At 45.5% G+C, this 14,539-nt stretch overlaps 1 protein-coding gene and 1 pseudogene across 4 annotated transcripts in view; both read left to right on the top strand.

The window, feature by feature from the left end:
* The first annotated feature begins 7,347 nt into the window (after positions 1 to 7,347).
* FIP1L1 (factor interacting with PAPOLA and CPSF1) overlaps positions 7,348 to 14,539 on the top strand; it is a 133,081-nt gene continuing 125,889 nt past the window's right edge. For all 4 annotated transcript variants that reach the window (XM_073608446.1, XM_073608447.1, XM_073608445.1 and 1 more), the window contains exon 1: positions 7,348 to 7,688. In XM_073608446.1, coding sequence (XP_073464547.1) covers positions 7,370 to 7,688 — 319 coding nt within the window. In that variant the 5' untranslated portion in view covers positions 7,348 to 7,369. The remainder of the gene's footprint in view (positions 7,689 to 14,539) is intronic.
* On the top strand, positions 10,740 to 10,872 carry LOC141124353 (U2 spliceosomal RNA; annotated as a pseudogene).

Genomic DNA, 14,539 nt, shown 5'->3' with positions numbered 1-14,539 from the left:
AAAAGGGGTTCTAATCCCTCTCCACTCTATCCAAAAGTGAAAAAACAAAACTTGTCTTTAGTTATACTGTACATATGGCCCAGGTGTTGTGTGCATCCCTGTGTCGATAGTACCATTGTTGTCTATTGGGATGCAGCGGCTCAATGGAGACAGCCACTGCTCCCAATATGACATGCATCCAGGTGCTCATCCCCGAACACATCCTGGGTGACATGGATGTCATTCTGGGACACAGCACCCATGTCCATGCAGCTGCTGTGTCCCAATAGACATGAATACATACCTCCCAACATTTTGAGATGGAAATGAGGGACACCTACTAACAAACGTATGTAGGCATAGGACACGCCCCCTGCCACACACCCTTAAAGGAGAATTAACCAAAAAAAAAGGTTTGTTAAATACACAAGGGCTTTTTTTACCACTACTATTCCTATATATTGGCTTTTAAAATGTACAAATGCAGCAATTTAGAAATTGGATGAAGGTTTAGCACTGGGAAACACTTTTTGAAAGATAAAAAGTGCATTTTATATACAACTATATAGATCAGACCAAAATGAGGGACAAATGAGGAGGGATGAGGGACAGAGGGACAGTGCTCCAAATCAAGGACAGTCCCTCAAAATCAGGGACAGTTGGGAGTTATGTGAATAGGACCACCTGCACTGGGATGCTTGCAAAACCTTTGCATCTCCATGCCAGCAAAACATGGCCCTACACATGCAGAATCAGTGTAAATTTGCAGGTGTCTGTGATCAGCAATGGCCAGAAAGTCTGTACAAATCAATGACAGGCTGACAAGTGCTACAGCTGTATGCATGTAACCACACATCTGCACAGTTACCTGCATTTGGGGAAAGCTGAGTGGCCCTGGACACAAACTGCGTCCATCACTTGTCAGCCTGTCAGTGATTTGTATGGATTTCCTGGCTGTGATCCCCACCACAAATTTACACTTATTCTTGGTGGTATGTGATCCTGACTGGTCATGCAAACTGGGTCTTAAAGTGAAGCTTCAGTCATTTTTTCATCTTTCCATCTATTAAATCTTCCCTTGTTGTTTTAACTTTGGATAGTAAAATATTTTTTTTCTGCCAGTAAATACCTTATACAGCCCACTTCCTCTTTCTTGTCTGGTCATTAGCCTAGGCTTATGACATGATGCACAGCCCTCTCTCTCTTACTCTCGTGAGAGTTTGCCAGGAAGAGAGGGGAGATGAGTCATAAGAGGGCCAATGAGATCTGCAGAGCTGGAGGTGTGCCTCTGTGTGTCTGTGTAAATCCAGGAAGTGAACAGGCAGCAGCTTCAGTTGCCTACAGTTAAAATAGATGCCTCCAGACTCAGTGGAGGGAGATTTCTGCAGCATATTTGGCACGTACAGAATCACATTATATATAAAATAATATGCAAAGTGGTTGGAGGGAAGCTTCAGAATGGCAAAGATGTTTTTTATTACAAATTATGTGAGCAGACTGCAGTTCCTCTTTAAGCAGTTTAAGACAAATTGTACTCATACTTTTTTATTCTTTAAAATTACCACATTTTGGAAAGCAAACACCTGAAGACATCGTGAGTCTTTTAAAAAAAAAAAAAAAAATTTTTGCCACAAGTTTTTGGAAAATGTGGAAAGGAAATCAATTTCTTTTTTAACACAAAGTTGTCAGTGAGTAACATCCTTTTAACATGGAGCATAGGCATACTTAAAATTATACCCCTAAGTGCATTTTACTACTTCTCTCAAGTATGGGGATAATCATACTTGCCAACTGTCCCGAATTTCCCGGGACATTCCCGGGATTTAGACCCTTTTCCCGATTTAATCGTTTCCCGGGAGATGTCCTGGGAAATTCGGTTTTCCCCGATTTTCGACACCGAGGTCCGCGGCCAGCGCCAGCCGCCATTTTCCTGAAGACCGTAGAAGTGGGCTGGCCATGTTTAAAAATTGTTTTTCTTTTTTTTTTTGTGACTGCCTGGGGGGGGGGGGGGGGGGCGTCACCAGGGCACCCCCTATGGACGGGCTGCCACTGGTCGCCTCTGTACAAGTTGTCAGGGAAAATAGCATAGTGTAGCTTTACCTACAGCAGTCCCTGTTCTAAAAAGCCAAGCAGGCCTAACCTACCGGTAAGTGGCTGCCTCCATAGCACAGTACTAGGTTCAATGGCCAAGAAGTACAGGAGGCTGAGTACCTGTGGTACCAGCAGTGCAGTTGTCTGCAGAAGATAGGTGGGAATGGTGTCTCCCAGGACCATAGTCATTGTGATAAGCAGATGGGTCAGTACTGGTGCCAGGCAGAAACATAGTCAGAAGATAGCCAAAAGATCGGTGCAGGCGACAAAAATGTGGTCAGTTACCAGGTAAGGGTCGGTTTTGTTAGCAGACAGAGACGTGGTCAGTATGCAAGCACAGGATCAGTCCAATTGGCAAGCACAAACATGGTTAATAAACAGGCTGGGGCATGGTCATTATTCAGGCAAAGGGTCATTCCAAGCAGCAGGCAGAAATGTGGTTGAGAAAACAGGCATTTCCCTCCCAGGCGATGTCATAATGTGCTAGCATGCATCGCATACCACCATAAGGGCAATGGCCACACATGAACGTCAGGGGCCAGATAACTACAAGGATCTCAGCTAGAACACAAATCAGCAATCCTCAGGTTGGAAAACTGGAGAGAGGATGCCTTTGAGGTGTGAAGGTCTTGTGTTGCTTCTGTCCCACTGGGGTCCAGATGCGGCTCGGGGCTGTCAGCGGCCTGGGGATGGCAGGGAGCAGCACAGGGTCTTCATCAGGGAAGGGGTGGTAGGCACAAGTTGCGCAGGAAGGAGTCACTTTCCTGAAGGTCAGGTAGGGAGTACTGTATGTCATTGCGGGAGGCAGAGAGGCGGAAGGGGAACCTCCAACGGTATATTACTTTATGGGTTTGGAGGTGTAATGTCACCGGGCGAATATTTCTCCTTTTTGCCAGCGTTATAGGGGAAAGGTCACTGAAGATCTAAATTCTGGACCCTTTGAAATCAAGCCTGGATTTATTGCAGGTGACTATGGTTAAGGCTTATTTGCTGTCATAGTAATGGAAACGGACTATTACATCCCTCGGATTAGCCCCTGCTGGTGGTTTAGGAGCGAGGGACCTGTAGGCCCTATTCAGACGCCAGTCAATATCAGGTATATTGGGAAGGTCCCTGTCCTGAGGTGTGGGGGATATCAAAGAGGGTACCTGTCTCCAGCACCTGGAGCTCCGGAGGGTCCGGTGCGGCATCCTGGGTACTCGAGGCCGTGGATGCAGGCCTATGGAGGTAGCGGTCAATGGTGGAGTAGGCCCGAGGCTGAAAGACTACGGCGTAGTTATGTCTCTGGTCTCCGATTTTGCACATGGGGCACACGGCTGCCGTGTGAGTGTGGGGATGTGACTCCCGTGGCTGTGAGTGCTGCAGATTGGGTGGCAGGAGTCCCGGAATGGCGACGGAGCGCAAGTCTCACATGTCCGCCATGTTCAGAAGCCGTGCCTACGCTTTGTGCATTTAACATTTATGCATTCTATTGGCCAGAATATTAGTTTATTCTGGCCATTAGACTACATTAATAAACTAGAAAAGCTACAATTTCTGGGGAAATTGTGTTAAGTGTTCTTGCCTCCACCAGTAGTCTACAACTGGAGTGGGTGGAGTAACTGGGAGGAGTGGCTTGAGTAACTGTTGTGTGGTTGGAGTGGCTGGAGTAACTGTGGAAAGGTTGGACTGGGTAGAGTAACTTTATGGAGTAGGCAGAGTAACTGTGTGGAGCGTTTGGAGTGAGTAAAGATAACAAACATTACACTAACCAATTGATTGATCAAATTTAAAAAGTGCACATGACAAGCTTGATAGAGTGAGAAATGGATTTAAACTTTATTTATATAGCACATTTAATTGCAACGTTGTTGCCCAAAGTGCTTCACAGTTACATTAAAACATACATTTATAAAAACATTAGCAGCATTATAAAGCCTAGCAGATGAAGGTATGACCACATGCATTTGGGGGATCTCAGCATCTTGACGTAGAATGGATGTGAAGGTGTGCTATCTGTTTGATGATAATCAGTGTTTACAACCACTGTTTCCTGGCAACGCTCGTGCCCTGTTTATGCTTCACAACCACTGCTCAAAACACAATACCCAGGATCATGATAGCTGTAATAAGTGTGCAGTACTTCCAACGGTCGTATTTTAAAAACTATAAATCCTACAGCGAAGAGTTTATATTGCGAGAATCACAAGACCCAGACCTAGATTTTGATGCATAGTATGTCTCTAAAATATTAAAAATGAAGGCACAGTCGCAGTTTAGATATTGCCCTTCAAATTTAAAGTGGCTAGAGTGGAGTTTCAATAAATGTCAATGGACGGCGTGAGTTGCAAACAAATGGTCATATTATGAAAACTATCAGGACTGTGGCTTAGCCGTGGACATGTTCAGTGGCTGCAGGGATAGCTGAACATGTTGATATAAGATTTGTGTAGGTGGGCTTGAAAACGAGGGAGTGGTGGCAGTTTAGAAATCATGTCCTGATTTTTCAGCTTTTGTCACCTCCCACTCTAGTTTTGAACATTTCGCGATTCATTCCTATGGGACCAATTTTGCCGCAAAAACGACGATATTTCGTGAACCATTCGGCGAAACGTTCCACAAAGTAATAGCACACCAATCGGGAACAATCCGCACGTTTCTGTATATTACTGTCTAGGTAGTGTAAAAGCTGTGGGAGGAGTTAGGGTGGGAAATTTGGCTATAATAAGAATAATAATATATATGTGAGATAACAGTAAGTGGTCTTGCTATGCAAGAACACTTAAAAATGCGCCCAAACATGTCTAGCTTTAATGTGTGTTCTAAATGCACAAGTGATGTTTTTTTTTCTGCCTCTACACGCCTATGTGTTCATGGAATTATAGACTAACTAATAGGGGCATTTAAGAGCAGAGAAAAAAAAAGTCAAATCAATTCAAGCATTTTTGGGCATTACCATTAAAGTCTATAGAACCCAAAATGTCCATTACATACAGTGCCTTGAAAAAGTATTCATACTCCTTGAAATTTTCCACATTTTGTCATGTTACAGCCAAAAACATAAATGTATTTTATTGGGATTTTATGTGATGACCAACACAAAGTGGCACATAATTGTGAAGTAAAAGGAAAATGATAAATGGTTTATTAACATTTTTTACGAATAAATATCTAAAAATTGTGGCGTGCATTTGTATTCAGCCCCCTTTACTCTGATACCCCTAACTAAAATCTAGTGGAACCAATTGCCTTCAAAAGTCAGCTAATTAGTAAATAGAGTTCACCTGTGTGTAATTTAATCTCAGTGTAAATACAGCTGTTCTGTGAAGCCCTCAGAGGTTTGTTAGAGAACCTTAGTGAACAAACAGCATCCTGAAGGCCAAGGAACACACCAGACAGGTCAGGGATAAAGTTGTGGAGAAGTTTAAAGCAGGGTTAGGTTAGAAAAAAATTCCCAAACTTTGAACATCTCATGGAACACTGTACAATCCATCATCTGAAAATGAAAAGAGTATGGCACAACTGCAAACCTACCAAGACATGGCCATCCACCTAAACTGAGAGGCTGGGCAAGGAGAGCGTTAATCAGAGAAGCAGCCAAGAGGCCCATGGTAGCAAAGGACGAGCTGCAGAGATCCACAGCTCAGGTGGGAGAATCCGTCCACAGGACAACTATTAGCCGTGCACTCCACAAATCTGGCTTTTATGGAAGAGTGGCAAGAAGAAAGCCATTGCTAAAAGAAAGCCATAAGAAGTCCCGTTTGCAGTTTTGTGAGAATCCATGTGACAGGGGACACAACAAACACGTGGAAGAAGGTGCTCTGGTCAGATGAAACCAAATTGAATATTTTGGCCTAAAAGCAAAACGGTATGTGTGGAAGAAAACTAAAACTGCACATCACTCTGAACACACCATCCCCATCGTGAAACATGGTGGTGGCAGCATCATCATTGTGGGGATGCTTTTCTTCAGCAGGAACAGGGAAGCTGGTCAGAGTTAATGGGAAGATGGATGGAGCCAAATACAGGGCAATCTTAGAAGAGGTTTAGCCGTCGGAATAAACTCCGAAGGTTTCTCTGACGGAACTCCGATGGAATTCAATTCAAGTGGTCTTGCCTACACACGGTCAATCCAAAGTCCGACCAAAGTCTGACTGTCCAGAACGCAGTGACGTACAACACATATGACGGGACTAGAAAAAGGAAATTCAGTAGCCAATAGCTTCCGTCTCTTACTTGCTTCAGACCATGCGTTGTTTTTGGTCCGTCGGAACAGCATACAGACGAGCGGTTTTCCTGATAGGAATTGGTTCCGTCGGAAATATTTAGAGCATGTTCTATAGGTCCGTCAGAATTTTCGAAAAGAAAAGTCCGATGAGGCACACACACGATCGGAATAGACGATGAAAAGCTTCCGTCTGACTTTTTCTGTTGGACATTGCGCTCGTGTGTACGAGGCTTTAGGATCTGCAAAAGACTTGAGACTGGGGTGGAGGTTCACCTTCCAGCAGGACAACCACCCTAAACATACAGCCAGAGCTACAATGGAATGGTTTAGATCAAATCATATTTATGTGTTAGAATGGCCCAGTCAAAGTCCAGACCTAAATCCAATTGAGAATCTGTGGCAAGACTTGCAAATTGCTGCTCACAGACGCTCTCCATCCAATCTGACAGAGCTTGAGCTATTTTGCAAAGAAGAATGGGCAAAAATGTCACTCTCTAGATGTGCAAAGCTGGTAGAGACATCCCCAAAAGACTTGCAGCTGAAATTGCAGCGAAAGGTGGTTCTACAAAGTATTGATTTAGGGGGGCTGAATACAAATGCAGGACACTTTTCAAATATTTGGCTTTTTTTCTACCATTACTATTTCTTTATTCTGGCTTTTGAAATGTACAAATACAGCAATTTAAAAATTGAAAGGAAGGTTTAGCACTGGGAAACACTTTTTGAAAGATAAAGAGTGCATTTTATATACAACTATATAGATCAGACCAAAATGAGGGGGAAAGAGGGACAGAGGGACATTGCTCCAAATTAGGGACAGTCCCTCGAAATCAGGGACAGTTGGGAGCTATGACAAAACAAGGCAATACAACAAAGCAAGACAATAGGACGAAAACAAGTATTTTACTGAACAAACACAATTTATTATACACAATGTTTCCCGAACGAATAATCTTCTATTCAGGGTTTCTATATGTACTTTAATTCCCAGCATGCAATGCCTCTACTTGCGACAGCTACTAGTTGTTTCGCTTCGTGAGCTGAGCGTGCGCTTATAGTTCCCCGGAACTGTGACTTTTGCCCTCAGCTAACATGGCCGCCTGCGGTCTCTCTAGACTGTCACGTGATGTCCTTCGGGTCCTCCAATCACTGGAAGGTAATGGCGAGTCTCTGGCCGTCACAGGCTGGCCAGATCTCGCGATAGTTGCTTCTCGCAGTCCTGTAGCAAAGATGTCCGCCGGCGGAGAGGTGCTGGAGCGGATGGTGGTTTCGGCGGAGATGAGCGGCTCCAGCCCTGTTGCCGCCGTTCCGTCATCAACCACCTCCTCTACAACTGCCGTCGCCACCAGCACCGTGACCGCGGGCGGAGGAGGAGGAGTCGGGGATGAGGAGGAAGAGTGGCTCTATGGGGGTACGGGGGTGTGCTGTGTGGGGGAAGGGAGGGCAGCCTGTATAGGGGGCTCACACAACGACTGTGTATGGGGGGGTGGGGGGGGAGGGGAGGTTATGGCTGAGGGCACGTGGTACAGCAGCTGGATGGCGGTTCTGTAAACTCCTCCTCCACCTTTTATTTGACTTCTTAAAGGCATAGTCCACCTTTTATAACAACATAAATAGAACATGTGCATTCAATAAAGTGTAACTAAAGGCAAAACTATTTAATGATTTGGATAGAGTAAGGGAGGGTTATAACCCCTGTCAGTTATATTTATCCTATTGGGTAGATTTCCCTTTGCTTCCTGTCCCATAGCCAAAACAGGAAATGAGAGAGATTCCCTGCAAAGTGAGGGAATCCTGGGGTGTCACCAGAATTGGTGTCCTCATCGGAGGATTTCCTCTCTATTCCAGGTCTGATGTCAACACAAAATGTAAATTGGACCAAAAGTAGTGCAGGAACATTTTTCTAAGTCGGAGCAACTCAAGTCGCAGCAATTAGAACAGTTCCATTACACTGAATGGGGTCTGACTTTTGATGTGCTCCAAAGTCGGAACGATTGTAGCATCAGTGTGAACCAGGCCTTAAAGAGGTTGTAAACTGTACCTATAGGTAAGCCTAGAAAAAGTCTTACCTATAGGTACTGTAAATATCTCCTAAACGTGCGCCATTTAGGAAGCATTTACTGTATACCGCCCTGATGATGTCATCAGCACATGCTCTGTGAAGGAACAGCTGCCCGTGCCGCTTCTTCGGGAGCGTGTGCCGTGACTCCGGCCAGTCAGAGCCAGAGTCTGCGGCCCCGGAAAGGAAGATGGGCGGAGATGGATCCGGCCTGCAGCGGGGATGGCTCCGGCTTTGTTTGCAGTAAGCGTCACATAATGTGCTAGTATGTGATGCATACTAGCACATTATGCCTTTACTTTGCAGGGAAGAAGAAAGGAAGAAAAACCCACCACGGTTTACTTTCTGTTTAACCACTTAAAGTGGTTGTAAACCCATTACCACCACAGGAGTGAGGGGGGGGGGATGTGTGGACCACCTGGGGGTAGTGAACAATATGAAGACATACAGTGACTAGGAGGTGAGAAGTGGAAGGCGATAACTAATTTAAGTGGGCCAATGAAGGTACTTACAAGTGACCCAGTTAGGTTTAAGAAAAAGCAAGGGCTGCCAAAAAGAGATATTTATCTATTTGGGGAAATAAAAACCATAATGAATGTCCATTTTAATTGGTGATGAGTATAGGAAAATATATAGGAATATAATAGAAAAAAAAAAGAAAAGCAAGCACTCTGTCATAATGAAATTAGTTTGGAAAAAGCTAGACCTACAAATACTAGACCAACTATATACTGTTGGAGGGCATGTATATTGGTCATCTGTACAAAAGAGGACCATAGTCCTGTATATATATCCCTTTGTTCATTCTCTTCCTATGGTCGGATTAATCTCCCCCTCTCCTACCCCTCTGCCTCGTTTCTCCTTCCCTCCTTCTTTTGATTCTATTTTTCTTGTTGTATATTGATTAAATTACGTTTGCTTAATTTTATTTACATCATTGATTATCTTTTGTATATTGACACATTTATTATAGTGCATCATGATCTTCTGCCTGTATATACTTTTGGATAATAAAAAGTGTGTTCCATATGGTGCATAATTGTTGTCTATCGATTGTCCATCGCCACACATCTGCCTTCTCAATTATCCCTATTATAGTTGCTCTATGTTATCTTTCTACAGTAATCTTTAGTTGCAATTCACCAGCTGGGTAACTGGTATTGCGCTACACATATTCATTTCACTCTGCATCTCTTCCTTTATGACTTTTTTGCCCAATTTATTATCTTGCTCAACACCTACATCACCCCCCCTTCCTATGTTCCCTTCCTCTTTACGATTCTGTGAGTGGAGACGGAGGACAGAGGCACGCCCACTAATTGGGGCATGTCAGCTGCTCTAGCGCCCGCCTCTCCCTATCCTCACACAGCCTGTGTTGCCTTATGGGTATTGTAGTTCCTTACCCCTACCTCCACTTGCTTCCGTGCCGTTCTCCTGATTCCCCTGCCTCATAGGACCCCGGCGAACACGTGACCGGCATGTAGGTATATTTAAACATCCCTCACTACACACTATTAAGGATGAGCTCCGGCGTGTTCGCACGCTGAACGTGCCGAGCCCGCCAGGAAGTCGGCACGGCTCAGCGCTAATCACAGGTAGGGAGACGTTTCCCGATCTCTGCAGCCGCACATCGGGAAATGTCTCACTGATTGTGATTGGCGCTGCCCGTGCCGACTTCCTGGCGGGCTCGGCACGTTCAGCATGAGAACACGCCGGAGCTCATCCCTACACACTATGCTAGATGACGGACGGGCTGCCATTCTGATACATCTCTTTGCACAAGGTAACTCCTTGAATTTACTCTGTTTTTGTCACCTCTCCTAATCAAATCTTGTCTCAAGTCCTTTGCTTCATACTTAAAGCGGGGTTCCACCCAAATTTTGAACAATATCTGTATGTATTCTCTTCCTTGCCTAGATGCTGACATGCCGTTTAAAAAAATTTAAATCACCGTAATTACCTTTTATTTTTCTATTCTTCTTTGCACTTCCTGGTTCTCCTCCCGTGGGAGTAGGCGTGTTTCTAGCCTCTCCCAGACTCCTGGGAGCTAGTCTCAGGCTTCCCAGGATGCCACTGAGCATGTGCGGGAATGAGCGGTGAATGCTGGGAGCACAGCATTCACCACATCCAGGAAATAAATGCTTGTGGGCTTCAAATGCCCACAATGAAGATGGAAACCGCCTGCAGTGAATAATATAAGTTATTCTTTCCGATGAAATCTGACACAGGCGGACATATTACACACAATATGTGAGTATGTAATGCTGAGAAGAAAAGTTTGTGAATGAACTAAAAAAAAAAAAACAATAGATAGGTGGACCCCCGCTTTAAATCCTCCTGTGTGTCTTCTGACCAACGATGCTGAGCATGCTAACTATTTACTTATTACAAGTACCTGTTACAAACGCTTCTCGGCCTTTTGGCTAAGATCAAGTGTAGTATCTGTTCTTATCAGTTTCCAGAAGGTGGCGCTTGCTTCCGTCCCTGATCTATGGTGAGATAGAGATGGGATGGCGGTTGCTATGCAAAACCTGCTGGAGTAAAGGTGACCTGGACGGTTCGTAGCCGAAAGGGAAGCATTCTGATGGGGATGGAGAACCACGGGGTCTGAACCGGAGGGTCGGGACCCTGGCCTTCTGGCCTGGATTGGGGCGGCTCTAGCTCCGGACATTTAATCGGGAGAGAACGCTGGCTACCCTTTCTCCCACCGGAGGAGAGGCAGTATTTCCCGAATGTAATTAGGTAGGAGGGACGGAACGACGGTGAGGCCTGATGGTAAAGGGCTCTCACCAAGCTTCCAGAACTCCATGCCTTCCTGCCTGGCGTGGGGGCTGCTGTGGTCTGGGCTGGTGGCCAGGGTTGGTCTTTGAAAGCTTATGGAGTAGTGGCCCTGGAGTGGCAGTCCAGGGGTGCCATAAAATCACTGTGAGTGGCAGTCACTTTGATTTGAGGCACCACGGTCACTGCATTATAGAACACGCTTTCTTAGCACCTGCCTCTTGGGCCGGGCCTTTTGGCTAGGACCAGAGGAATTTTTTATTCCTGGCCGGAGGGCGTGGTCATTGTTTTACACAATGGCCACCTTTTTCACTCTCCTCTTCACTATTCCTTCCCCACTTTTTATTTATTTTCTTTCTTTTTGATTGAATCCTATGTTTTGTCACGTCTTGTACACTTTTGTCTCACTGTGTGATGAGTCAGGACGGGTCCTCGGGCCAGCCCTGAAAGTCTTGGGAAGGGGTGGACATGGCCTTCTGGCTTAGTTCGCCCTAACCCATGGGGTCTCCCTTCGGGGGAGCCCCACCTAGTACTTGAGTGGGTTCTGTTTCGGCAGACCCTCCAGAGAACGGGGTCTGTCTGGTTTCGGCCAGATAGGCTCCAGACGGGGACAAAGGTACTTTACAATGGTCTAACGCCCCGGGGGATCAGGGAATTGGCATGTCTGTGTACCCGTTGCACTTTTTTGTGACCACTCTTTATGTGTGTGCACGTTTTTTTTGGCACCAGGTGAAGTTTTTTGGGTGTGTTATGCACGCCATAGGCTTTCAATTTAAAAAAAAAAAAAAAACCTGTTACCGTCTAACTCTTCCCACTCTTTATTTTGAAAATGGGTATAGACAATTTGTATACAGGATTATGGTCCTCTTTTGTATGGATGACCAATATACATGCCCTCCAACAGTATTTGTAGGTCTAGCTTTTTCCAAACTAATTTCATTATGACAGAGTGCTTGCTTTTCTTTTTTTTTCTATTATATTCCTGTATATTTTCCTATACTCATCACCAATTACAATGTACATTTATTATGGTTTTTATTTTCCCAAATAGATGAATCTCTATTTGACAGCCCTTGCTTTTTCCTAAACCTTACCGGGTCACTTGTAAGTACTTCCTTCATTGGCTCACTTAAATTAGTTATCACCTTCCACCTCTCACCTCCTAGTCACTGTATGTCTTCACATTGTTTACTACCCCCAGGTGGTCCACACATCCCATACACATCTCCCCCTCACTCTTTCACTCCTGTTTCCATCCACCCCTCGTCCCTTCCCTCTCCTCCTCCCTTCCCTCTCCTCCTCCCTTCCCTCTCCTCCTCCTCCCTTCCCTCTCCTCCTCCTCCCTTCCCTCTCCTCCTCCTCCCTTCCCTCTCCTCCTCCTCCCTTCCCTCTCCTCCCCCTCCCTTCCCTCTCCCCCTCCCTTCCCTCTCCCCCTCCCTTCCCTCTCCCCCTCCCTTCCCTCTCCCCCTCCCTTCCCTCTCCCCCTCCCTTCCCTCTCTCCCTTGCCTCTCTCCCTTGCCTCTCTCCCTTGCCTCTCTCCCTTGCCTCTCTCCCTTGCCTCTCTCCCTTGCCTCTCTCCCTTGCCTCTCTCCCTTGCCTCTCTCCCTTGCCTCTCTCCCTTGCCTCTCTCCCTTGCCTCTCTCCCTTGCCTCTCTCCCTTGCCTCTCTCCCTTGCCTCTCTCCCTCTCCCCCTCCCTTGCCTCTCTCCCTCTCCCCCTCCCTTGCCTCTCTCCCTCTCCCCCTCCCTTGCCTCTCTCCCTCTCCCCCTCCCTTGCCTCTCTCCCTCTCCCCCTCCCTTGCCTCTCTCCCTCTCCCCCTCCCTTGCCTCTCTCCCTCTCCCCCTCCCTTGCCTCTCTCCCTCTCCCCCTCCCTTGCCTCTCTCCCTCTCCCCCTCCCTTGCCTCTCTCCCTCTCCCCCTCCCTTGCCTCTCTCCCTCTCCCCCTCCCTTGCCTCTCTCCCTCTCCCCCTCCCAATCATCCCAATCATACTTCTCTCTTTTTCATGTGGCAGACATTGGTCTTACGGCCCTTACCTGGGCCTATTTAGGCCAACTTTTTCCAGCACAGCTCATCGTCCGTTCTCCCAGTTTGGCTTTACCCTTACAGCAGGTAACTATCGATTGGTTGGCAGTTGAATTATTCAGCCTTTGAGAATCGTTGACACATTTTCAAACTCATTTCTTTTGTATTTTATATTATGTACAGCCAGCATAATTTTTAAATCTTTATTCATGCTTAATAAAATGTGATTAATACTTTTTATTCTGATGTTTGTCTAAATCTATTTGCCTGGCACCTACAAAGTCCCACTAAATTATTCCCCTCACCATACATGTTATTCAGGGATGGTGGTGCCTCCTTTTTGACACTGTCACCTATCCATACCAACCAGTTTCTTTTGGTGGCATTTGATCGCCTCTACGTTTTTTTATTTTTTGCGCTATAAACAAAAAAAAAAAGCGTCAATTTTGAAAAAATTGAAATTTTGTTTACTTTTTGCTATAATAAATATGCCCAAAAAATATTAAAAAAAAAAAAAAAACATGTTTTTTTTTTTCCCCTCAGTTTAGGCCGATAAATATTCTTCTACATATTTTTAGTAAAAAAATCGCAATAAGCATATATTGATTGGTTTGCGCAAAAGTTATAGAGTTTACAAAATAGGGGATAGTTTAATGGCTTTTTTTATTAATTTTTTTTTTTTTTTTTTCACTAGTAATGGCGGCGATCTGCAATTTTTATTGGGACTGCGACATTATGTCGGACAATTTTGACACATTTTTACAGCGATCAATGCTATAAAATTTGTATTGATTACTGTAAAAATGTCACGGGCAGTGAAGAAGTTAAGTGTATCCTAGTACATGCTCTAACTGAAGGGGGGAGGGGACTATGCAGGGGACATGACAGATCGCTGTTCATACTCTGTATGAACAGACTATCTGTGTGTTCTCCCCTCAGAGAACTGGAAACTGTGTGTTTACACACACCGATCCGGTTCTCGGTGTGCCCTGAGCGATCGCCGAGCACTCGCATCGGCTCCGTGGGCGAGCAGGGGGCGCGCGCATGCTCCATCTAGTGGCCGTCTAGGGTACTGACGTACCATGACGGCGATTCGCGCAGCTGAGCCATGTTGCCGCAGTATAACTGCGGTGGCTGGTCGGCATGTGGTTAATGTAGAATTCCAGCTTACACCTAACTAGCCTTAAAACTGTCCCCTCCCGCAAAATCTATGCTGTCTATTCTGTGTAAGAAAGATGTATATACTTAACTATTTTCAGGTTGCTCCAGTCCAGTCATGTCATCTCCCCTGAGTCAGCCAGCGGCAGCTGCAGGGGAGAGGAGGGAGCACTGTTAACAGATGGGCTATTGAAGTCTAAGGGTGACAACGCTGCTTCCAGGCATTATCAGCCATTGTCAGTGTAT

This window comes from Aquarana catesbeiana, linkage group LG01 (genome assembly GCF_042186555.1).
Source record: "Aquarana catesbeiana isolate 2022-GZ linkage group LG01, ASM4218655v1, whole genome shotgun sequence".
Classification (NCBI taxonomy): Eukaryota; Metazoa; Chordata; class Amphibia; order Anura; family Ranidae; genus Aquarana; species Aquarana catesbeiana.
Note: the sequence above shows the minus strand (reverse complement) of the source record. Positions and strands in the feature narration are given on the sequence as shown.